The sequence below is a fragment of the Diadema setosum genome, chromosome 11 (assembly GCF_964275005.1).
Source record: "Diadema setosum chromosome 11, eeDiaSeto1, whole genome shotgun sequence".
NCBI classification, from domain to species: domain Eukaryota; kingdom Metazoa; phylum Echinodermata; class Echinoidea; order Diadematoida; family Diadematidae; genus Diadema; species Diadema setosum.
Genome location: NC_092695.1, coordinates 12,364,467 through 12,391,502, shown reverse-complemented (window position 1 = coordinate 12,391,502; position 27,036 = coordinate 12,364,467). Strand labels below are relative to the sequence as shown.

Sequence of the window (27,036 nt, the reverse complement as noted above, 5' to 3'; positions counted from 1 at the left end):
TGGAATCGTATTCATATTAGACTGTCTGTAGCTACCTGTCAAATTATATTATTTACCTTTATGTATCATAATGCATGTGCCATTTATTTTGTACCTGAATTTTAAGTGAATAAAATTTCTCTGTGAAAAAACCCTTAAATTCAATTCGTACAATTGGTGGAGTGCAGTAAAGTTCTTACTGGTGCATTCAATTCCAAGCCATCCGTCCATACAGGTACAGGTGCAGGTCGTCTCGTCCAAGGTTCCCCCGTGCTCACACTCAAGATTACACTCTGCGTGTGGAACAGAAGAAGAGGAAAATGGAAAAAATGAGTGGAAAAACATGAAAGGGTCTCAACTACATACTTATATACTCGTCAGTAGCCATATTTCAAACAATTTCCCCTTTTTGCTTTTTCCAAGCTATTAAAACCAATGATGTATTCTACTCCTATAACTGTAGGGATTACATTACTTAATTTGACGGCAATTTGTGGTTAGTTTATCCGAACATCAGCACATTTAAAACGTAAAATGGACTCAAGTCAATACAGTACTTAGATTTTTTCTTTTGTTTTGTAATTTCATGAGTTACACCTGTTCAACTAGACGGGCTATTGTTTTGTTAAATCGAAAGTTTTCTGCCGAAAAAATCCCCCAAAGAAAAAAAAAATGACTGGGATTTGTCTATTTTCAAAATCAATGGCCATTAAAATTTCTGTCCAGGGTTCTCAGCTTCATATATTTAAATCATATTATTGATGACATCATTGAAGGGCTCAAGTCGGAAGTTACATGTTAAATGCGGGCCAAGAAATAAGATCATTGCAGATTAATGGTAATCAGTTAGTAGTATCATAGATCAAAACAATAATACACACATACACGCAAACAGACGCACACACACACACACACACATACACACACACACATACATAGGACAAGTATACATGAGGCAAAAACTGCTGAAATATAAGAACACCATAAAAGGACACACCATTACAGTATTCCCCACTCCACGGTACTGGGCAGTAACAGAGGCAAACGCCATTTCTGATGTGTTGGAAGCCGGGAGCTCTGGCCAGAGTGCCCGTGTTGTTGCATGGAAGATGTCCCTCACATTCTGACAAGGGAAAAGTGCATCGAAAATTCGTCAAGACTTTTAAGCAGTTGCCTTAAAGAGGAAATCCAGTCCAAATATAAGTTAGTCTGATGAAAGAAGAGTAACATTTTAGGAGTTAAACGGTAAAAATTTGACTGAAATCGCATGAAAAATAAAAAAGTAATAAAATTGTGAAGTTTTGATAATTTCTCCAAAACAGTTCTTGTACAGTGGGTGTGAATATGCGAATGAGTTAGGTAACCATGTCATATCCTCGCAATTTTCCATTGATCATATTGAAAAAAAATGCGAAAATTCAATGTTTCTGTCAATGAAGCCTCAAACATGACGTTATTCCTGGTTGGATAACTTCAGAATCATAGTGATCAGTTGGATATACAATGTACAAGGGTTTGAGCATCGGGCATTATTGTGTTTGAATGAAAAACTGGACATTTCCTCATTTTATTTACAAACTATGGTAAGTTGTGAGGGGATGACATGCTCACTTTGCCATTTGCATATTAGTTGACTGTTCAAGAACTATTCCCCCCCCCCCAAAAAAAAAAAAAAAAATAGCGAAACTTCAAAATGTCATAACTTCCTTATTTTTCATCCGATTCCGATCACAATTGTACCTTTGAACTCATACTCTCTCTTATAAGACTAATGTTTGGACTGAATATCCCCTTTAACGGATTCGAGGAGGTAGAATTAACATCAAGACCAGGAAGAGGAGTGGAACAGGAGGTAAGGAGGAAAGAGCAGGAGAGGTAAGCGAAAGAACATTTGATATTCAGTGCATAGGCATTTGTATTAAATTGTTCTTCACTAAAACTTGGTCATTTCTGAGAATACACCCAAGTACATTATAATAAGTGTGATGAATGTATGTACGCGTGCATGTGTGCGTGCGTGAGTGCGTGCGTGAGTGCGTGCGTGTGCTCGCTGGTTTGTTTCTTAATTCTAATGCCAATTTATTGATCCTTTACTTGGATTCTGAATCCTGCGGACGTTTCATGATAAACAATCAAGTAGACTGATTTGAAAACTTTTTTTTTTTTCGGGATTATCTCATGAGACCGCTATGTCCCCGCTTATGATAACTCAAATATTGTGTGATTTCAGCCATCGCATTATCTGTTCTAGGATTAACCCTTGACTGTAGCACTTTATGTTCTGGCCAAGGGTTACCACTGCATTTCCGCCCCCACACCCCTACCCTCACGAATTTCATGGATGAAGAGCGCCATCACTCGTCGATGTATAGCAGCAGTTGCTGCTTTACCTCACCCTTCCCCGGACGCGTATTTTCCTACTAACTGAACAGTTGTTTTACAGATCAGATTTTTGTTCTCCGTTATGCGGTCGGCTGGTTACTGTTGGTAACCATTTCAATCATATTTAAAGTTTAAACAATTTAAAAATTAAACTATTTTTGTGAGATCGTACAACGTATCTGATGAATGCATAGTGATCACCAGAGATCACTTAGCATGCTTAGTACACGTGTTTTTAAAATTTATGTAAGATTTTGAATGATTTGTGTTTTAAATCCATAATTTTAGAACACTCATGCATATTGAAGTCTATACATTGACATCCAGTTGGAATATGACGTGGTTATTTTGAGGAGTCTTTGAATACTCTGAATACTTTTAAATTCTGTCTGCGGAACATTGTGTTCCTATACTCGCGATATACATGCGATTATACTTGTTTGTGTATTTTTTTTCTCATGCTTTTGTGTTCTGCACAGTCAATGTTTCATTTTTGTTTCTTTTTCCCTGCTAAATGAAGTCTAGTATTTATAAATTTCCATGTGTTTGTTGTAAGAAACCTGTGAAAAAAAAATCAAAAAGGATTGAGATGTACTAACTGCCAGCAGTGGCTTCATATTGCTTGTTCTGGTATTTCTGAAGGAGTTTATGATGATTTGACAGAAACTTTTAACGACTGGCAGTGTAATATTTGTTTATTTAAGCAGATGCCTTTTTATATTGATTGTGAAACTGCTGCAGATGTTGATTTACATGAGGTCAATATGACACAAAGAAATTTGCCTACTTCAGGGGAACTGCATCAAGATGTACGAGGTAACGGTCTAAGGATTGCACATTTAAATGTCAATAGTCTTTTGAGACATATAGATGAAGTTAGAGCGTTTGTGACGTCAAACGACATACATTTACTCGCTCTAAATGAAACTAAAATTGATTTATCTATTTTCGATCATGAACTCAATATAGAAAATTACTCACTGGTGCGAAAAGATAGAACTCGTCAAGGTGGAGGAGTAGCGATATATGTTCATAAGTCGATTCATTTTGAGAACCTCATACATGAAAGTTTGAATGAGTTAGAAGTGCTTGCAGTCAAGGTTTATTTGAAGCGTTCAAAGGCAATGGTGTTCACTACTTGGTACCGACCCCCCTCTTGTAATATCGGTGTCTTTGATTTATATGAAAATTTCCTTAGTTATGTAGACAGTTTAGGTTGTGATACAGTCCTGGTAGGAGATATAAACTGTGATTTATTGTCCCAGCCTTTATCTGGTGTCACCAAAAGGTATATTGATCTTAATACTACGTACGCGTTGACACAGATAAATTGCACTGAACCGACCCGGATAACTAATCTTTCTGCTACTTTGGTTGATCACATTGTAACTAACAATCCCTTTAAAGTGAAGAGTTTTGATGTAATTCACAATGGAATGAGTGATCATTCGATTAGTATTATGACTTACAAGTCTGATATTTCATTTTCTTCAAGAATTATAAATTTCAGAAGTCGGAAAAATTTAAATATTGATGACTTCAGAATTGATATTCACAATCAACCGTGGGAAAAGATTAGAGAATCTGAGTCTATCGACGAAGCTGTTGAATTACGGCAGAATTTGTTTCTAAATGTTATTGAAAAACATATGCCTGAACGGTGTAAAAGAGTAAAAGATAATTTTTCACCTTGGATGACTTCTGATATCTATAGACTTATGAAGAAACGAGATAAAGCTAAAAAGAAAGCATATAAATGTAAAGATGAAAATATGATGAATGAGTATCGAAAGTTACGAAATAAAGTTACAGCGGAAGTTCGGGAAGTAAAGAAAAAATATTATGTTGATAAATTCTCCCAAAATAGTAAAAATTCCAGATCTACTTGGAGTTTGTTGAAATCTATCATACCAAGTAAGAAATGTGATAGCTCAGTCCATGTGAATTCTGATAATTTTATTGAAACTGCTGATCATTTTAATGAATTTTTCGCCACAGTGGGAAGTACTTTAGCAGAGCAAATTCCTGATGCACCTTTTATTCACAGTAAAGCTAACTCTGTTAATGATATATTTGAATTTACTTTGGTGACGGAAAGTGAAGTTTATAAAATCATTCGTAATTTGAAAGAGGTTAAATCCATTGGTTTTGATAAGATATCTGTTTATATGCTGAAATTATGCGCTTTTGATATATCACATAGCATTGCTGATTTGATTAATCTGTCTCTGTTAAGTGGTAAGTTTCCCAAGCCATGGAAAAGGGCAAAAATCATTCCAATTCATAAAAACGGGCATAAAGATTATCCCTCAAATTATCGACCTATTTCAATATTGTCATGTGTTTCAAAAATTCTCGAACGAGTTGTTCAAAGACAGATACTAGCTTACCTACACAAAAACAACATTCTGACGTCTGTGCAATCTGGTTTTAGACCACAACACTCAACTATTACTACCCTTATGAAAGTCACGGATGACTGGCTTCATGCAATTGATAGAAATGAATATACAGGAGCTGTTTTTGTCGACCTCAGAAAAGCTTTCGACACAGTGAACTGTGATATACTAATGAGGAAGCTTAAGGAAATAGGCATTGATGGTACCCCCGGAGCTTGGTTGAGAAGTTATATGACGGACAGAGTCTGCCAAACATTGGTCAACTCCAAACTTTCCTCCGAATCTAATATAACGTGCGGGGTCCCTCAAGGGTCCCTTTTAGGACCACTGCTTTTTATAATCTATATCAATGATTTGGTACAATATATTAAAGTATGTAAAGTGCAATTATATGCCGATGACACCGTTTTATATTTTTCTCATTCTTCAGTATACAACATTGAACTTGCTCTTAATCTGGATTTAGAAAATGTGTATAACTGGATGTGTCAAAATAAGTTAAGTGTAAATTGTCAGAAAACTGTATGCATGTTATTTGGAAGCAACCACATGATGTCCAAACAAAATGTTTTACGAGTCTCGCTACACAACACTCCTCTGAATCAAGTACGTGTTTTTAAATACTTAGGTCTGTGGTGTGATGAAAATTTAAATTGGAAATATCATATTGAAAAGATGTTGATGAGTATTGGAAAGATGGTAGGTTTTCTCGGTAGACTAAGACACTCTGTAAGTGAATCGATTCTGAAATTAATTTATAAGTCATTGATTCTTCCTCACTTTGATTATGGAGACATTATATATGGGTCATCGTTTAAGAAACACCTAGATAAGCTACAAAAATTACAGAATAGGGCTGGCCGAATTATATTAAGATTACAACCTGATTCTCATGTTTCTGTTCTCGAAATGCATAACGCTTTGAATTGGCAACTCCTTGACCAAAGAAGGCATCATCACTCCCTTACTCTTATGTATAAGATAATGAACAATTTAACTCCTTCTTATTTAAAAGATGAATTTGAAATTGTAATTCATTCCTACCCCTCCCGTTTTGGGCAAAAATTAAGACTTCCCAAACCTAGAACTGAATATTTGAAGAAATCATTTAAGTATAAATATGCTAAGGAATATAATGACCTTCCCATGGATATCAAAATTTCCCCCAGTGTTCATATATTTAAATCTAAAATAAGTATGTTTAAGGTCACTGCCCCGTTGATTTATTTTTTTTTCTTTTTGCTGATGAAAAAGAGTTATTACAGAAGTATTTGAATTAGTACAGGTTATTGAAAGTTATGATTTATCATTTTTCCACTCCCTTTCATTTGTATCCTTCTCTTTTGCTATTCGCCATTCGATGTTGCTGTTGTTGTTTTCTTTCTCTCAATCTATGTATACTGTATTTCAAATATGTACATTTTTACAAGAGTTATGTATTTCACAATGTCACATTGTATTTGTATAACTTCCATGTTCTGGACCCCATGGAAGACCAGCGATGCCATGTTGGCATCGCTGAATATGGGCTATCCAGCCGTTGTTGTTTTTATACGGAAAATAAAATCAATCAATCAAAATCAGACCGACACCCACGAGTCATACAGTCCACGAGTTAGACACTACATCACTAGGCTTAATGTGCATGTCTCGTGGGCCTTGTTTGCTCAGTGTCGAACTCGTGGGCCCATGTTTGTCTGGTGTGGGACTGGTTACAGCTCGTTATTCCGAAGGTTCGTTATTCCGAAGGCTCTTCAGTCCGAAGATTTGTTATTCCGAAGGTTCGTATTTCCGAATTTCATTTTCAGATGAACAAATCTTCGGAATAACGAACCTTCGGAATAACGCCACAAATGTTCGGATTAACGAACCCTTTTTCATTTTCGGATTAACGAACCTATAGGTATAGGGACTTTGTGTGTTTCGGATTAGCGAACCTTCGGAATAACGAACCTTCGGAATATCGAACCTTCGGAATATCGAACAGCACTCGTGGGACTTATGGGCCTTATTTGCATAGTGCTAGTGTTGAGCACATGGGCTGTGTGACTCATGGGCTGCATGATTCGTGAGTTGTATGATTCGTGGGCATAGGCGTAGCCAGGATTTTTTAGAGGGGGGTGTTTAACCTTATTAAGCCCAAGCTATTTTGACCCCTCGCAGGCCCGGGGGGGGGGGGGCACATTGTGCCCCCCTTTATAACTTTTTTATTATTTGATGTATCGTTGTCATATTTGGCACATGGGTAGAGTAACTCATACTCTACATGACAGTACATTTGAATTTTCTCAAGGTCACCCATGGAGGGCGCTAGTTTCCAAAATATAAAGAAATACATAGGAAATGTGCTAAAAACATGATTTTTCTGCATAATTTCTTTATCCCCATTATATATGTCTTATCATAGACCAATCATTTTCATATTTGTCACAAGTGATAAACAAGTGAAATCTTATTATTTGTTATGGTTGTAATTTCTCAAGGTCACCACATGGGGGCGCTATTCGTGTCAACATAATAATACATTATGAGACCTGAGATGAAATGTTTGGGATGGGTACATGTACAGTTATGACATTTCATATTTGCATAATAGTGGAATTTCAAGATTACAAATTGAAAATATGAAGAACTAATGATGTTAGAGGCATAGCTTGGGTGAGGGAATCAAAATATCACAAAATAGAAGGGCAATCTTTAGAAAGTATTATTGTTTTCAATTATCTCTGTTATATCTATTGTTTTATGCCTTTGTCACATAAAAACATAGGAAATAATAAGAAAAACTTTCCAGGACCATAATTACTTCAAATTTTACTCGTTCAACAAATTTCAGCCAAGAAACACCCATTTCATCTACTGTAATGCTGTTAAATAAAATGGGAACAGAAAAAAAGATGCAAAATGTGACTGACATGGTTGTCAGTTTATGGTTGCCATGGCAACCAGCAACATCAAATATAGCTGAATTATATATCAAAATGTTCGCAATAAGATTTTAGGAAAAGTCACCAAATTTGGTTGAAATCGGATAAAGGGCGAAGGAGTGGCAAATGAAAATCTGGTAGGGGGGCATAATGTGCCCCCCCCCCCCGACACCGGGCGTCTTTTATATTTTTTCGTAAAAGACGCACGGTGTCAATTCGTTGTGCGCTCGATGGCTGTAGAGAGCACGCGCATCATCCATACGGGGAGTGAATCCGTGGCCCAAACACAGCCCGGACGCAGCAGAAGTTTCTCATGCAGTAGCCTAAAATTGCTACGTCGTGTCTGTGGGCTCCCAAATCCGTATGCTTTTGCCAACGGACGTTGAACAAGTGTGTGTGTGTCAACGGCGTAAATCCATGTTGAGGAGTGTGGGGAGGGGGGGGGGGGGGAGGTGATCGGCGATAGTCACCACCACCACGATTACAAGCCCATAACCGGACGGGTGCAGCCAGTGACGTACCGTGGCGGGTTGGTCAAGACAGGGGGGGGGGGGGGGCACCTCGTGGAAAAGTAATTTTGAGGGTGTGTATGCATGCTTGTGCGTACGTGCGTGTGTATGTGTGTGTGCGCGTATGTGCGTGTGCTGTCAGTCTGGAAACTGTAATGGGGACTGCAATACATAACGGAATATGATACATTCCACTGCGCAGTCATTTTTTTCCCTTATAGATTATGGAATGACGGTGTGAAACGACAAATTACTGGCAGCAACATCAGGAGAATTACATAACAATTGAAATGAATGCGAGCGAGCGGAGCGAGCAAGGTTGAAAATTTTGACATTTTACAGTCCCCAAACTGCCGTTTGTAGCTATATTTTTTCGCTTTGGAAATTAAGTGGGCGCACCGGACGCAACTGCTGGCAATTACTGGCAACGACATCAGGAGAATGACATAACGAGTATATGCGAGCGAGCGAAGCGAGCGATCTTGAAAATTTTGACATTTTACAGTCTCCAAACTGCCGGTTGTAGCGATATTTATGTCGCTTTGGAAATTAAGGGGGCGCACCGGGCGCAACTGCTGGCAATTACTGGCAGCGACATCAGGAGAATGACATAACGATTATAATATGCGAGCGAGCGAAGGGAGCGAGCTTGAAAATTTTAACATTTTACAGTCCCAAAACTGCCGGTTGTAGCTCTATTTTTTTGCTTTGGAAATTAAGGGGGCGCAACGGGCGCAACTGCTGGTAATTACTGGCAGCAACATCGGGAGAATGGCATCACGATTAATGCGAGCGAGCGAAGCGAGCGAGCATGAAAATTTTGACAGTTTACTGTCCCAAAACTGCCGTTTGTGTAGCTATATTTTTTCGCTCTGGAAATTAGGGGGCGCTCCGGACGCAATTGCCGGCAATTACTGCCAGCGACATCAGGAGAATGACATAACGATTATTATGCGAGCGAGCGAAGCGAGCGATCTTGAAAATTTTGACATTTTACATGCAGTCCCAAAACTGCCGGTTGTAGCTATATTTTTTTTTTTTTTTTTCGCTTTGGAAATTAAGGGGGGCACCGGGTGCAACTGCTGGCAATTACTGGCAGCAACATTAGGAGAATAACATAAAGATTATAATATGCGAGCGAGCGCAGCTAGTGAGCCTGCAAATTTTGACATTTTACAGTCCCAAAACTGCCGTTTGTGTAGCTGTATTTTTTCACTTTGGAAATCAAGGGGAGGGGCGCACCGGGCGCAACTGCTGGCAATTACTGGTACCAACATCAGCAGAATGGCATAGCGATTAAATGCGAGTGAGCTTGAAAATTTTGAGATTTTGCAGTCCCAAAACTGCCGTTTGTAGCTATACTTTTTTGGCTTTGGAAATTAAGGGGGGGGGGTGCAACGGGCGCAACTGCTGTCAATAACTGGCAGTGACATCAGGAGAATAGCATAACAACTAAATGTGAGCGAGTGGAGCGAGTGAGCTTGAAAATTTTGACATTTTTCAGTCTCAAAACTGCCGTTTGTAGCTATACTTTATAATAAGGGGGCGCACCGGGCGCAACTACTGGCAATTACTGGCAGCAACATCAGGAGAATGGCATAGCGATTAAATGCGATCGAGCGGACCGAGTGAGCTTGAAAATTTTGACATTTTGCACTCCAAAAACTGCCTTTTGTAGCTATATTTTTACGCTTTGGAAATTGAGGGGGTAGTCAATGGTGTCTGTTTATGTTCATGATTTGGGGAGGTATGACCAGCGAGGGGACGTCGAAGTGACCAAATGGGAGAAGGATATCCAAAACCTGCACTTTAGAACATCCTCTTATATTATTGTTTGTGTTTGTGTGTGTGTGTGTTTTATGTACATGAAAAAGTTTGGAAATAGCCCAGGTCAAGTCTTATTATTGGCAATGCAAGGCATTTTGATATAAACTAGTATGTAAAGCAACACTGCAAAATCATTAATGATCTAGCTTTGATATAATAAACGAAGCGTAAGGTACAAAGGTGTACATTCTACATCAAATTGCGCAACGTTACAGCGACTCTTTTTGCCGTTCGGATGTTCTGACTTCTGAGTACACTGCACACATCCTGCTTATATTCAGAATGCCAACCAGGAATCATGCTGAATCGCAATATTTTGTCGGCTCCGGACTTTTTGCACAATGTTTCACGTTATATACCTCTTTAATTATGGTTACAAGAAATCTTAGAAAAAATATCTTATTTCTTGATCCCCCTTTCATGTCGATTTCAAAAGCAGTTTAGTAACCCTTGAATTACAATTTTGGTAAGTTTTTTATTCTTTTTTTTTTACGAGCGGATGCGGGGGGGGGGGGGGAGCTTGGCGCCCCCCCCCCCCCACACACACACACACTTAACAGGGATCGAATGTACCACTGTTTTGCATGAAATATAAAGTATGAGGCAAGTGGCAGCAAAAATATGAAGACTTTTTGTTTTTGTTTGGTTTTTTTTTTTCTTTTGCTTGTCAGCCGACTTTTGGTGGAAAATCAGACCTTGAAAGAACGAGGAGTTTTTGCTGTTGTTTCTCTTATCTTTTGATTTTCTTTCTTCTTGACTGACAGGTGATTTTGACCCCCCCCCCCCTTTAAAAACGTAGCATAGCCCTGAATAATGCCCAAATATATTCAATGAAATGGTAATATGGATCTCCATTTCTTTGTATGTAATAACGTACCGGTATTATTTTCCTGTAGGTATTGTATTTTTCTATTTTCTTGATTTAAGTCAATAAAGCAATCATCCCAGAGGCATCGTTCTGTAATGATGGTGGGTGGGGGAGGAACTCGGAGTTGGAATATCTGTGCGAGGGAGCGGAGCGACCGAATGGGGGGAGGGTGTCGGAGGGGGATACCCCCCTCTCAGACGAGGAAGATTTTGCATTTTCAGACCTGAAATTAAGCGATCTGGTGCACACTTATGGTGAAATTTTGGATTTACATGTTTACAATGTAGGCCTATAGGGCTATACTATTGGACGTTGTCAACGTCTGGGTCATACCTTATGTCGATATTACTGTCTTTGCGAGCGAGCGAAGCGAGCGAGCGCTTGAGAAAATTATGTATACATTATCCTACAAGACTATTCAGCTCTGTTACCTGTCTGGAGGCGGGCGTACGAACGCCATGCAATATGCCAAAATTGATGCAATCACATTTCTGCTTCCTCCATTTTTTCCCTCAAATTTCGGGGGGGGGATGATTGTACAGGCCTTCCCCCCTCCTCCATTTCGGGGGGGGGGGGATATATCTCCCCATCCCCCGGGATTTACGCCCATGGTGTGTGTGTGGGGGGGGGGGGCAATGCACGTTGCAATGTGCGTCCCTCAAGAACATACATGCATCCCCCGGTAATATTGGCGGTGTTCAAAAAGGGCATTAAATGCAAATAATTTGATATTAAATGATTTTAGACATTAAGTGTAAAATCTTAGTCGATACCTAGTTGAATCATTACAAAAAAATCTTTCATTGCAACAACTTCCCATTTTCGTCTTGCACAGGCACTGCGTTGGCGAATAAAATATTCCCACACCAGACACTACAGAACAGAACTAACTTAGGTCTGCTGATACTGGCACGTCATGACAGGGCTATTAGGAGTGTCGATCGTGAAAAAATTAGGAACTTTTAGTTTTGTGCGCCTCCGCCAACAAAAAAAAAAAGGAAGAAAAGAGTAAAATCCGGATATGAATGGGTCTAATAATTATATTATCAAAACTCATTCAAATTATTGCATATCATTTTATCTTCAAAATTTGTGGTCAAATCATGAGACAGAGTAATAGTAGCTTAACTTTGGAGGAATAAAAATTATTCACTTTCCGGAAATGGAAGTGGCAGCTAAAGGCTTTTGTTTTTATATTAGTGTTAATAGTCTGGATCCCCCCCCCCCCACACACACACAAATTAGCTTAAATTAACTTCAATTATTAAGAACAAAAAATCAAAATTTGAGGCAGTGCATTGCGTAGCGTTTTTTCTCACTTTATTTTGGGAAAATAAGGAAGTTGATAATTTGGCAAAAAGCCGAAAGGTTCAGCTCCCCTCCCCTCCGCCGGCGAAATTGTGCTCGTATAACCAATGTTACTACTAGTAATAAATGTATGAAGCATCATAGTTAAGACTTAAGACCCCAATTTCATGAATTACTTTTACAAAAGATAATGGAGAGGGGAAGACCGGATAGATCGCCGTTTTTGGTGTAACGCCTGCCATGCATAATTATGGAATAGGGCGCAAAACAGCATTGGATAAGTAACCGACGCATTTTGTGTATAAACAATATTAATGGGAGAACCTGATCCAGACCACACCCGTGTAGCCAGGGGGACGATGAGTGTGGTCGCCCCCAAAACGCAAAAAAAAAAGGAAAAGAAAAAACATGAAGAAAAAAAGGAGTAAAAAAGACAAGAAGGTGAGGAAAAGAAAGAAAAGAAGAAGTAGAAACGTCGATGCTTCGATAATACACAAAGCGCGTCACAGAATCGGTATAGCATGCATTGCACACACATAATAATTATGCATCATACATACTATTTACGGTACCGCGTACGGTATAATACCGGTAAACGGTGAACATTATGCGCACTGTATCTTCGCGATTCGGCCAGAAAGCAAAGCAGGGAAGAGAGAGAGAGAGAGAGAGGGAAAGAAAATGAACACAAAGGAAAGGAAAGGCGGAATTCAAAACGGAAATAAAAGCGGTAAAGGCAGCTTTTGTTTCATTTTTTTAACATCTAAACATTGTTGAAGAGGGGTGTTGACCAGCTTAAACACCTCCCTTTTGCCCAAGGGAGGTGTTTGAACACCTCAAACACCCCCATTTCGGCAAAGGGGGGTGTTTGAACACCCAAAACACCCCCCCTCGCTACGCCCTTGTTCGTGGGTGCCGAACTCGTGACGTGCATCCCTATTATTATCTTTATTATTTCCGTTCTTATATAGCGCATATAATAGCTTTGGCAAGGTCTCTATGCGTTTTAGAGTGGAAAAAGATAAACACGAAAAGATAATTACAGAAACAAGAAAATGCTGCATAGATCATTATCTAACAATCATCATGTATCTTTTTGAACAGACACGTTTTAAAAGATGTTTGAACTTAAAATCATTTTCCAGGATTTGTAATCAGAGAAAGTGTGTGTTTGTTTGAGATTTGTTTGCGTTTGTTTGTGATCGATTTACCACTATCGGGGCAGTAGACATCGCAGTGACTGGCGTCACTAGGGGGTTCGGCCTCGTACGATGGCCAGCAAGTGCGGTCCGTAGCAGCGCATCTATCTGTTGGGAAAGGGAATGTGGCATTTATGAATACATATATATTGGTAAGTGATACAATTTTCTCATCAAAATGATATCAAATTACAATGTGACGAAGGACCAGTGGGGATGTGACTAGATGTATATTGGCAATGGGATCTGACTGATTGATTGACACTACGCAAAAGACAAAGTCATTGTATATGTCAAGCTATTCAATGAATCCATCCAAATGATAAGTTGAAATGAAATTCTGGAGTACATAATAATTTTATCGTTACGCATGCGAATTCAACTAAAATTACCAGGGAAACGGAGAGCATCTTACATCGCAGAATTAAATTTCTTAGTATAAGTAGCACCTCATGGTTGTGAAATAATTAACAAGCAGAATAAACAAAATAAATGGATATAATATGAAAAACGAACAACAACAAGAAAAAAGGACAGTTTGTCGCAGGGTATTTACTGGAAAGAAGATTGTTAGTCTACATTAAAAACGTATGACGGGTAGAAACACACTACAACCAGGATATGTTTAAAAGCGATGACCGTGATACTGACGAAACATTCACATACTATTACACCATCCTGTTCATGATTAACTTCCAGCGTTTGGGGAGAAAGCGTACAAACCCACAAGTATGGATATACCCTGTAGACGTCTTTCTAAGGCATGTTAGGTTTCATGGAACATCCCGCTGACCCTACCTACGAGATGATGAGAATTTCCCCTTGGGCGATCGGACGGACTCAAATCCTTAACATATTGTACTGGGTCATCCCTCGAGCTCAACACCAACGAGTCATACAGCTTACGAGTTTGACATTGAAAAAACGTCCAGGAGTCATACAGCCCACAATCTCGACACCAGGCAAAAAAGGCCCACGAGCTCCACACTAGGCAAATAGTCCCATGAGTTCGACACTAGGCAAACAAGGACCACGACTCCGACACTAGGCAAAAAAAGCCCACGAGACCTATATATACTGCGTGCATTAAGCCCGATGACGTATTGTTGGTTTCGTAAGCCTTTTTTGCCTCGTGTTGGCCTATTTTACTTGATGTAGAGCTCATTGGTCTTATTTACTTAGTGTCTATTTCATAGGCTGTATGACTCGTGGGTTGTATGACTCGTGGGTTGTATGACTCGTGACGTGCACCCGAAGTGCTTACTCTCACAAGTGTCACCGTTGTAGCCTGAATGACAAACACATTCGCATGACTGCTCGTCGATGAACCCGTTCCTACTGCAGAACATGCCTTCCCCGACGCTGCACACTGCAAAAGACAAGGTGTACACAACAAACTTAACAAATCATACCATGATGCCAATTACACATCATTTTTTTTTCCGTTGGAATCTTCACCATTGTGTTGCACGAGAAATACACATGCAATCACCTCCTAATGATCAATCTTGAGTGTTTTCTCTCGTGGTAATGCAAGAATATCTTTCTGCAACAATAATCGGAACTGTCACAGCAGACATGGTAATACTAATGATTGATGATAGTGATGATAACAATAATACTTGCAGTAATCGTCACCAAAATTATAAAATACAGTCCTCAATGTTCTCGAATATGTTTGATACAAAGTTTATATATATATATATATATATATATATATTAATAACTATAAGCTTTGTTTGTTTTGTTTGGTTTATTTTTGCATTTTCTTTCTCCAAATGAAAACAGAATAATACAGATAACATACAAATCAATACCAAAAAAAAAAATATATAATTTGCGTAACAACATTAGTCTGAAGTGACATATGAATCAAAATAACATATTAAGGCATACTGTATCTATTAACAAAGGAGAAATCAATACAGGGGACCATCATCATAAGCAGAGCTTGACGTGGTACTGTAGTACGTAAAGAGTACCTAAAGCTACTAAAGAGTACCTAAAGTACCTAAAGCTACTGTAGTACCTAAAGAGAAAGAAGATGACATTTAGATTAAGGACAATTCTACTCTTGCAGATCAAATTTATGAAAGGGGAAACATGGATGAGATTTATCGCAGCTTTGTGTTCATGTTTACTTGAATGACTTAAATGAAATGAAGCTGCAAATCTCTTAGTGCAAATAGTAACGAAATCTCAAAACTTTCTGCCGTTTTCGCAAAACAGTAATGGATCTTGCAATCTCATTCACAAAATTAGGTTATAATTTCACAAATGTAACCCTCTTTCCTTGAAAACAACAATGCAAGGATAAATATATTGATGTCGATGCTGTAATCCATTCCCTACTTTATTCAAAAAGCAGGACTTTCAGTTGAGATTTGTTTACAAAAACGGAATAAATTATTGTGAAGCGATATAAATTTCACTCTTGCTAGTGACCATCAGCGATTGTTACGAACATGGCAAGAATATTGCAGTGAGATTGCTCGAAATAAGCATCTATAGGGGACAACCGATCATGACTTTCTTACCGTCTCTGACACACCGACCGGTTTCAGTATCGAGTTGGAACCCGATGGGGCAGGCGAGGCATCGATAGGAACCAGGGGTGTTCTCACAGAACTCGCAAACATTGTCCTCCAGTGAACATTCGTCAATGTCTGAAAGAATGATAACTCGAGCAGGATTCGAACATACAACCACCTGATCTCAGGACAGACGTTCGGACAGGTCGTAGGTTCGAATCCTGCTCGAGCATATCTACGCCCATGATTTCTTTTATCATGGCTACTACTAGAACAATGATCAATTCAGTGCTTATTTACGTTGATGTAGTGCAATTTGTCAATCAGTTGCAATGAAAACATCTCGACGGAAAAATTTCATGAATTTGAAATGATAACGTTTGCTTAAAGATGAGACACACTTTGAAAAGCCTTCCATTGGACCACGCCCGGAGCTTCACCGAAATAGATCTGGATGACAGTGATGATCTGATCATTCCCTTTTCCTCAGCAATAGATGGCTCGGTCGCTCATCATGATGATGCACGGATAAAATATATCATTTCGATTTGCTGAGAGAGTTAGTACAATGAGGCCCGAATTCAACAAGGTGATCAACCACTTTCGGTTGTTTAGTAGGACTCGCTGTAAGACTGACCAATAATTACACTTCTATGGATCTCTTCTAAACTCATGCTCTACTTGTTTTCTTTTGATTATCTTTTTTTCTTCTGATTTCCCTCTTTCATTATTCTTCTATCATTTTGTTTACATTTGAGAGACGCTCAGGACAGCAGAGCTCAATTAGGTGACGTCAAAAGATTCAATACCTATTCATACTTCAAATTGGATACTTCTATCCTCCGCATTATATCTGAAGCAGAAAACACTGTAGAGTCGTCATTGGCCTTGACGAACATAAAATGGCATTAGAAATGTATAAGACGTTAGTACTGCAGGTTTTTAACTTACCGGTGCACGTTAACAACGCGTTATCAAAGCTATACCCAGTCACGCAGTTGCATGTACAAGTTTCCTGGTCGAAGGTCCCCTGACCGCTGCAGTCGAGCACGGGGCACGGTGTCGTTGGCCTACTGGTAGATGGCGGCTCACTGGATGATATATATTCCGTCGAAGTCTGCGGCGAGGTCGTTGGCTTCACCGAGGTGGGGACTGACGGCGTGGTCGAGGGCTCCTCGATTTGGAAGCTGCCGCGTCCGATCGCGAAGAAGGGCGTGCACGTCCTGCCGTTGGCATCGAGTTCGAAGCCCGGCATGCAACTGCAGCGGTAAGATCCCACCGTGTTGTCGCAGAAGTGATCGCAGCGACCCGCCTCCTCGCATTCATCGACGTCTGGAAGAATCATGGGAGACCAGCTTACTCACGTAATTATATAAATTCATAGATATGATGAAAAGATGATGACGATAATGGTTCTGACGATAGCAATGATGAAGACGACGATGATGCTTTTGATTTCACAAATAAGTAATGATGACTATAATTGTTAGTGATAATTACAACGATAATCTTTAATCATCACACTGCTGTTAATCAAATTGTTAATATCACTGCAAATAGTAATCATGATAATGATGGTAATGATTATGACAATGATATTCATGTTTTCAAGTAGCGTCTTTTCACAGTGTCGTGGGGCTCAAAATTGTCACTGGAATCATACCCACACTTACAGAGGTAAACCTGAACTCAAAATGTCTCCTAACTATTGAAAAAAAAAAACTAGAAATGTCGCTAAGGCGACTGGTATGTCTCCGCCATAATGCATGATTCTCCTAATAGGTCTATAGTACATGTGGACAATGTGTGATTACATTTTCACAAAATTGACAAAATATTAAAATGACAAGTTTGTCACAAATGTGTTGAATGTTCACCTTCATTGACCTAGGTTTCATTGGATGAATAGGAGAGCATGTATTGGGGATTTAAGGACTTTAACTTGACTTTGACCCATTCATAAGTTTATGCATTGAGTAATTTTCAAGGTATGGAGAAAAAGTGCAATTTCTGTATTGAAAAGTACATTGTTACCATTTTCATCTGGCTTTTGACCCTAAAATTCATAGGATAATCACTGTCAGGCAGAACATGCATAAATATGTAGTAAGTTTCGAGATAACTTCAGCCACTTCCGACATATTGAGGAAAAAGTTAGTTCTGCACTTTCCCTTGATCTTTGACCTTTTAACCTTTGAGGCAAAAAAAAAGAAAAAAAAAGAAGAAAGTTTCCAGAGAATCTCTATTAGGTTATACATGCATACACAAAGTGTAAAAAAAAAATCCTACTGGTATTGCATAAATATGAGGGAAATAGTAAAATTGTGAAGTGTTGCCCTTGACCTTTGACCCCTGACCTTTGAACCCATGAACCCTAAATTGTCTAGATAATCACTGCCAGCCAGTACATGTATATATACTATGTTCCATAAAGATACCTTGAACAATTTTCAAGGTACGGAGAAAAAAGTGAAGTTTTAATATTTTTACTTGACCTTTTGACCTTTGACTTTTGACCTCATGACCCCAAACTTTCAACAGAGAATCTTAATTGGGTAATACATGTATACACTAAGTTTCAAGAAAATATCTTCAGGCATTGCATAGATATGGTGGAAATAGTGAAATTTTACGTATAAATTTGACCTTGACCTTTTGACCTTTGACCTTGAGTATGTGCAAAACTTCACCCCCTGATACACATACATGCCAAGTTTCATTAGGATACCTCAAAAGGTTTTTTAGTTACGTTGTCCACAAAATTCATTACGGACGGACGGACAACCCGAAAACATAATGCCTCCGGCACCACTTCGTGGCGGAGGCATAAAAACCCTTCCAAATTTGTATTGGTCACGTGTCTGGGGTAAGTTAACAAATTCTGAACACTGATTACATATCAATAAGCACTATATGGGCTGTTTGAGTGTCTGTATCGGAGACAATGCTCGCTTGTAAGTTATAGACTGGCATCGTCACTCACTTGTTGGTTCTTGCTCGCGCAATGAACAAGGGAATCCTTATATCAATTTTTTTTTTTTATTCGTCTGGGTTTCAAATTAGCATTTCACTATTAGGCGAAAATTTCATACTTATCAATCGAATAACTGATTATACATTGATATCTCATTTTTCTTACTACCAATCTACGTAGCATCAATGGTACATCTCAGTGATTGGAGCGAGAAGGGCTCCGGAGTGAGAAACACGAATTAAAACACACTCACACACACACACACACACACACACACACACACACGCACACACACACACACACACAACTTATGGGTCATTCCTCGTCTCACCTAGACATATATCTCTTGCCTTGGTTGTCTCGTAGCCTTCTGGACAGTCGCAATGACAAATTCCTTGATCAGAATCCATAACTATCCATGACGGGTCTCCACATTTTAGAATACACACTGAAGGAAAAAAAAAAAAATTACACACATGCAGCACGTTCACTTTCCTATCGTTATCACTACAGGACAAGAGATAGCTGCTCACTCTGATGTATTGCTAAATTTTAAGCAGAATAGATACTGCCAGTACTCGACAGCAAATTATGATGGATTTGGTTTTTCTTATGTATATTGATTGTCATACTTTTTTTTTTAACGTGACAAGTTGTAATTTTGCATTACTCACAAGAAAATTCGGACAATTTTGAAAGTGCCGGTCAAACAGCGAATTATTGGTTAGAATCCACTATATAGGTATTATCACCATTACTCCTCAACATCGATATCATACTGTGTTCTAATACACAGTCATACCAAAAGGTCAGAATATCATGCTATTTTGAGGCATTCGTGGTGTAAGGTTTGTTCATACCAAACGGGTCATCTGCGCATGTCGCATGATCACATGTGCACGTGCATTCCTGAGAGTTATAATCGTAGACTCCGGAACAGGTGTCGGCGTAAAGGCAGTCGCACTGTGCTCCTTCCGGTGTACAACTACTGTCTGTCGGCGGAGCAAAGCACAATATAAAACTCTAATTATGACGTATCCAAGCATGTGGCTATTTTCAGCTTATCAGCATACTATCCCCGTGTCAACAGAAGGTGGTATGTCAAATGCTCTTTCATAGTATGTCATCAAAAAAGAATAAATGAGGATTCTCTTCATGTCATTTCTCTATTTCCACGACTTTGACATTATGAGCCGTTGTGGACTTTTTATCCAGCAAAAACGTCACATAGATTTGACTAAAACTTAATAAGACATTATAACTTTTATACAGATTATTCAGATTTTCCTCAAACTTGCAAATCAATCTTGATACATGGTAAATTCTAGGGAGAAAATAATTGTGCTTTGACTGAGAAAATAGTTGCTAAATTCAAGCATCAATAATCATGAAGACGTTGCACCTCTCACCGCACATGTCATACTCATTGTTACACCAGCCGCTTCCATCGGGGCAAGCTGTGCATGGCGTCCCAGACGTGTAGGGGTTGGCGTCTTCGAGATCATCGCTGGAAGGCAGTTCAACCCATGGTAGAAAAATACATACCAAACGTATAATCTATGTTTAACATTTAACAAGAACATTGTGTGGTTTCACATCTGAGTTAAAACGAATGATAAAGAATAATTAGATGAATACCCAGACCATTACTAAAGTGAAATGCCTTGTAAGTGAGACAAATATTGCTCCAATGTCTATTTTCAAATATCTGGACATTACAATGATTATTTTTAAATCCAATTGGCTTTGTTGTACATTGTACTCGTCAACCAAAGGGAACTAAAATGAAGAGAGAGTTTAAGGTACAAGAATTGTCACATTTTATCAAGTTCAAGTAAATTCAATTTAATTCAATTCAATTCAATTTTAAGACGTTGATAAGATTTATCATCTATGCCTGCAAATATGTTACATGACGGTCACATGAAGCACACTTACACAGGGTAGTAATTGCATTTCCAGTAGTAAACGTTGGGTAGAATGGTATTTGTGTACGTGTTATTCAGTTCGTCACATAGAAAATAAGCACAACCGATCTCCTCCATTGGTGCCCATGTGAACTGAAACGGTAGGAAGTGGAGTCAAAGAAATAAAAATATATGTGCATGTTTTGAGGGCCAATATTAACTGACATGAGGTGTTATACTTTTCGAAAATACTGCAGAAATCATAACAATACTACCGTAAATTATGCCGTCATTTGATCAATCTATGGAGTGTTTGTAATCGTGTCTACCTGCATAAAGTTGAAAACAATCGCCTTGAGCAATTACAGCTTATTAATTATACAAGTGCAGATGTACCCATTTGAAGTGCTAAGAGCTTAATTATGATCCCTAATGCAGTTTTTGGTAGTGAACAGTATGTTCAGAAAACCCATCTACTGAAGATGAGGGTTATCAAATAATTATCATAAGTCCGTTTGTAAATCGAAAGGCAGTTATTTTAATCATTCAAAATAATCCAGTGTTTTAGATTAGGTCTATCTTAACTATTCATAGTAAAAAAAAAAAAAAAATGGCACTCTTCATAATGTCTTACAAATCTGTACTATATCTTCCCATTGAAATTTTCTGTCAAAGCGATGGAGATTTTCTTAAAGACTCACCAATTTGTACATGTTGCAGAAGACTGGGTCACGACTGCACGAATCTTCGAGGTAATTATAGCTTTCTTTGCCCAGGTACAGCCATGTATCTATGGAGTCCACTAAATCAAATGTAGGTGTCTGCAAAAAATTGCCAAATGACAGATTAAATACAAGCAAACAAAGCAAAGCATATCAATATAAAGCTAAAAATGTCTTGATTAAGTTTTTGAGGCCTGCCCAACTACGTCAGTGTTTTGCACGTGTCATTGTTTAAATTTCTATGTAGCCTTTTATGGCCCGGACAGGGTACAGATGGTTCAGATATGAAGGCGTTCCTGAGCTTCAATGGAGACCATTCGTTGTTTCTTTGTTTTTCATCGTAGTCGGAATTTCAAAAGTAAATGATATTCAAGCATAACGAAAGGTTTAAGAAAGACAAATTGTATGGAGTGCCAATTTCAGAACTACTGTCGGATAGAGTTTACTCTTTTATGGGCACTACAGTGACACATGAAGCGTATTAATATTTGAAAACAAGGATAAAGTATACATTGATTGAAAAAGCTTAAAAACGTAGCGAACTCTCCATCCAACCTCCTCTCCCATTATCAGTAAAATGTTCTCAAGTGTAATGTAGGCGTTATGCATAAACAAAAAAGTTACCACTAATGTTATGTCTTATTGCACCCTGGTATTCACAAATTGTGTGCCCTGATAGAGGAAGAGCTTTGCCCCATATCATACTAATTTAGATGCATCATACAACCAGAGATGAAATTGTGAGAAGCTCAAACGGACATATCTTTACTATACTTGTGACAAAAAGAAAACACACAAAGAAAAATCGATTCTACGACAAAGGTCCATGCAGTTGTTCGAAATGACATTGTGTCATTCAAAAAATTCCCATGCGTCAACTCTTCGTCTTTAGGCGCGGTCAGACTAGCAAAAGATGGAGAAGTTTACGATCGCGATCTTTAAGATCTCGAAGTTTTGCCATTGTTAACAGGCGCGGTCAGACTGGCAAAAGATGGAGAAGTTTAAGATCGCGATCTTCAAGATCTCGAAGTTTTGCCATTTGCGATCTTCAAGATCTCGAAGTTTTGCCATTTGATTACTAGTAATCGGTAAAAATATCTGAAGTGCGTGTTTCACTGGAGGAGACTTCGCCGCCACTCATGGGACTCGAAATATCCCCAAAATGACTTGCGCTCTCACCAGTAAGGAGGCGACTCCGCGGCGACTTCAGAGACGTCTCCAAATTAGATTATAACTCATTCGTCCGGATGTCCCGGAGAAGACTCTGCGACGTCTCCATGACGTCTCCGGGAGGTTGCCAATGGGTCTCCGCAAAGTCGTTTCCGAGACCTTTTGGAGACCTCGCGAATAAAATTAGTCTCTGCGACTTGGCCTTGAGTACGGAGATGTCGCAGAGACGTCTCGGCGACCAGCAGGAGACTCCGAAAAAACAACAACAATCGAACATGTCCGATTGCTGTTGTTGTTTTGTTTTTGTTTTTTTCGTTCGTTTGTATTTATTTTGCTTCTCTAATCAAATCACATCAAAATGAATTACATCAGTGTGACAAATTTAAACCAAACATAATATTTTCTCGTGATTTCTCGAGATTCGGCTCTTCTAGGAGAGTCTCCAGCCCAATGAGTTATCTTCTTTTTCTTACAGTTGGACTGCATGTCGCAGTGCATGTGAGATTTAAAAAAAAAAAAAAGATGAGACGAGACTTCACATAAAGCCTTTTATCCGTAGAATGGATATAAGATAGCAGCCCTATACTTTTCAGGCACCACACCCAGCTAACGTACATGCTTTAATTTTTTGTTAATAACATAATACATTAGAATCATCGTCTTCGTTCGAAGTGAGAGGACTTCATGCACAATTTTCATCATCTGTGTACACGAAGGGACAACCAACCTAGTATCGTTGCGCATACCTGCGAGATCCCAGTGAACTGTAAGACCTTCCGTGGGTGACCCATGTCAACAGGAATGTCAATGGAGTAATAACACTCTTCCACCCTGTCTTTGGCAGCGGCGTAGAGATCATGGCTCCACGCCTGGAAGGGAAACCAGTAGAAACACAGAGAGGGAAGGTGACGGGCTATCTATGTTCTACTGCCTCCTTTTTCAGATTATAGAGAGCTCTTATGTGGATTTGCGACTAATAGATAAAGGACGTATATGGATATAGGACTTTTTTGTTTTGTTTTTGTTCTTTTACGTGTGTAAATGCCTGGATAAGTCAGTTCAGAGTTCCACTTTCAACATAAGCACAAAAAGGTCATTTATTTTGTACTTATAATAATAATAATAATAATAGTGGCTACTTGTATAGCGCACAGGTCCACTTTTCAGTGCTCATGGCGCTTCAAAAATGAAAAAATATCATATATTTACATGCATATACATATTCAAACATTTCAACAAAGAAAAAAATGGTAAACAAAAGCAAATATATACCAAATAAAGAATACAACATATATCAATTAAAAATACAATATTAATCCAATATTAATGACATACAGCAATTACAGTCCTCAGTATGAAAGGAACAGATAAGTTTTAAGTTTGGATTTGAATGACTCTGTAGATGACAGTTCCCTTAACTGAAGAGGTAACTGATTCCACAATTTTGGTCCCATAACGGAAAAAGCACGATCACCATACCCATGTTTTACTCTGGGTGTTTGGAGTAAGAATGCATCTGATGATGAACGTAGCCTTCGTGTCGGATTGTATTTTTGAACAGAATTACTTATGTATATTGGGGAAAAAGAATGAACTGAATGATGTACTAATAACAGAATCTTGAAAATAATCCTTTTTTCTACAGGTAACCAATGTAAGGAACGGAGAACTGGTGACATGGAATCAAACTTATTAGTAAAAGTTAACAGTCGGGCAGCAGAATTTTGCAACCGTTGAAGTTTTGTGACATCTTTTTTTGAAAGATTACACAACAATGAATTCGAAAAATCCAACCGAGAAGAAATCAAAGTATGAATAAGTATCTCAGCTGCAGATTTAGACAAATATTTCCTTATGAAACTTAAATTACGCAACTGATATCGAACATTCCGCTGAATATGAGTTACATGACTCCGAAATGACATTTCCTGATCAAATATGACACCTAAATTACGGGCTGTTTTCGACGGAGTAATGCAAGTGCTACCGATGTTGACATGACATGACTGATAATCAACTTTGTTTAACATATGCTTTGATCCCAATAACAGAAACTCAGATTTATCATCATTTAGTTTAAGGCCATTGGATGTAAGCCAAATTTTCAGATCTTGCAAACATGCTTCGAGTTTTACAATGGCGGATGACAATGAAGACACAGTGGGTTTAAAAGACAAATAAAGTTGTATATCATCCGCATAACAATGATAACTAATACAATGCTTGCGAAATACTTCACTAATTGGTTGCATATACAGAGAAAAAAGCAGCGGGCCTCCAACAGAACCTTGAGGTACACCAAACTTTGTCATAGTTTTACAAGAGGTAGAATCACCAATTCTGACATAATGAGATCGATCACATAAGTATGATATAAACCAATCAAGAACAGTTCCTTTGATGCCCAAATATCTCAATCGTTGAATCAGAATAGCATGGTCGACTGTGTCAAAAGCTGAGCTCATATCAAGCATGATAAGAGCAGTGATGTTACCACTATCTAATTCTCTGAACACAATATCTGGTAAGTTGACTAACAGTGTTTCTACACTATGACCAGGCTTGTACGCAGATTGAAATGAATCAAGCAATTCATTATCTTGCAGATACATTGTCAGTTGTGAGAAAACAACCTTTTCAAGCAATTTACTTAAATAAGGTAAATTTGAAATTGGACGGTAATTTTTTAAACACTCCTGATCTAAGCCTGCTTTTTTCAAAGTTGGATGAATAACTGCTTTTTTACACACCTGTGGAACTACACCTAATCTCAGGCTAGCATTTATGATTCTTGTGATAACGGGTGCTAAAACTCTGCCACACTTCTTAACCAAATCTGTTGGGATTGGATCTGTTGGGATTGGATCAAGTTCACATGCATAGTGGGTTTTTAATTCGTTTTAATACGTTTTAGTATAAATGGTACTTGCTAGTACAACTACGTCACAGCAAACCTGTTATATGGCAATGTAACTATAGAAAAAAAAAATAAGGCATTGAAGGCGAAACAATGAAAGGATGCTTCCCCGGGTATTGATTGCCCGACCATTCTGGTCACCTGGTCTGCCAAAGTTCATTCTTTGTTTGAACATGAATTTCATTAAGTGTCACGTCGGGCAAGGTTATAATACATTATGTCGCTTTGAACTGAGTGAGGTACCAAACCAACTGCACATGAACTAATAATGAACTGGCTTATTGCAATGATGGACAAAATTAGAGTCTATAAATGACTGAATAATCCACCAAATCAGCATTGGTTGTCTTCAAATCTCACAAAATGTACTATGGTGATCGACTATTATGTAAACTTAGTGCACGAAGTGAAAAATAGAAATATTTTCCCGGAGTATTTGTTTTGTGCAGTCGGCCTTTTTTTTTACCCCCCCCCCCCCCTTTGTGTGGGTGTGTGGGGGAGGGGGCGTCATTGAAGGATATCAGCTATAGCGAGGCGAAGAACTTGTCTTTGCTCCTAAATTCGATATTTATGTTAAAGACAAAATGGAAAAGAAAAATATCCCACATATAGACGTACTTCCAGTGTTCCAATTTTAATGAGCTTGAAATGTTCGCTTTCGACATCTTTTATGCTCCATTATACCGTAAAATAAGTGCAATTAAAGGACCGACAAAAAGAAAGCTGATTAATCTACGAGCGTATACACTATACTTACAACTTTGTTCATATTTGCTGCAGTTGGTTCCACCTCGGCACGCCCTTGGTTGTGCACCTCAACGAGATCTGCGATCTCCCCGGCCGCCAAGGCCGGCACCAGCTCTGCGTCGCCGTACCCTCCTTCATGGTAGGCCAGGGAGCATGGTACCCACCACACCATCAGCATGGAGTAATATACACCAAACGTGCCCAACAAAATTAAACTTCCCATACTTTCACTGATGTACACCAGCAAAATTGAAAAATTTGATGCAAGATCCGTAAAACAGAATGCAAAAAATAATCTGTAAAAATAATTTAACCAGAATAATAAGGAAAAATTAACTGAAAAAGAAAATAAAAAAGGGACGAGGTGAACCGTGCTTTAGAAGCTATACGGTCTGCTCACAGTGAATTCCTGCCACCAGACTGGCGGCAATTTTTTTTTTTTTTTTTGGCATGCTTTCTTCACAAAAGTTGCTGTTGACAACCACAAAGCTTGCCAGAGGCTTGCCCTACTTAGCAACAATGAAGTGAATTCTTGGCTTTGGAACTAAATGGGAGGGAGCAGGTTGATGAAATACTTTGTTACTAGGCTGTATAGGAAAAGACACATCCATAAATTGTAATACATTACAGACACAGTCTATTGAATATGCTACGCGCTAACCGTGTCATC

At 38.7% G+C, this 27,036-nt stretch overlaps 1 protein-coding gene across 1 annotated transcript in view; it reads right to left on the bottom strand.

Annotated features, from left to right (window-relative positions):
- Nucleotides 1-26,775, bottom strand: part of LOC140235293 (uncharacterized) — a 40,320-nt gene extending 13,545 nt beyond the window's left edge. The window contains exons 1-13 of the mRNA XM_072315323.1: nucleotides 26,377-26,775; nucleotides 23,449-23,571; nucleotides 21,512-21,631; nucleotides 20,842-20,963; nucleotides 20,313-20,410; nucleotides 19,764-19,895; nucleotides 19,235-19,351; nucleotides 16,881-17,261; nucleotides 15,936-16,064; nucleotides 14,663-14,767; nucleotides 13,411-13,506; nucleotides 977-1,102; nucleotides 180-272 (exon numbers count right to left, since the gene is read on the bottom strand). Of these exons, the coding sequence (XP_072171424.1) occupies nucleotides 180-272; nucleotides 977-1,102; nucleotides 13,411-13,506; nucleotides 14,663-14,767; nucleotides 15,936-16,064; nucleotides 16,881-17,261; nucleotides 19,235-19,351; nucleotides 19,764-19,895; nucleotides 20,313-20,410; nucleotides 20,842-20,963; nucleotides 21,512-21,631; nucleotides 23,449-23,571; nucleotides 26,377-26,589 (1,855 nt within the window). The 5' untranslated portion in view covers nucleotides 26,590-26,775. The remainder of the gene's footprint in view (nucleotides 1-179; nucleotides 273-976; nucleotides 1,103-13,410; nucleotides 13,507-14,662; nucleotides 14,768-15,935; nucleotides 16,065-16,880; nucleotides 17,262-19,234; nucleotides 19,352-19,763; nucleotides 19,896-20,312; nucleotides 20,411-20,841; nucleotides 20,964-21,511; nucleotides 21,632-23,448; nucleotides 23,572-26,376) is intronic.
- Between the last annotated feature and the right edge of the window lie 261 nt (nucleotides 26,776-27,036).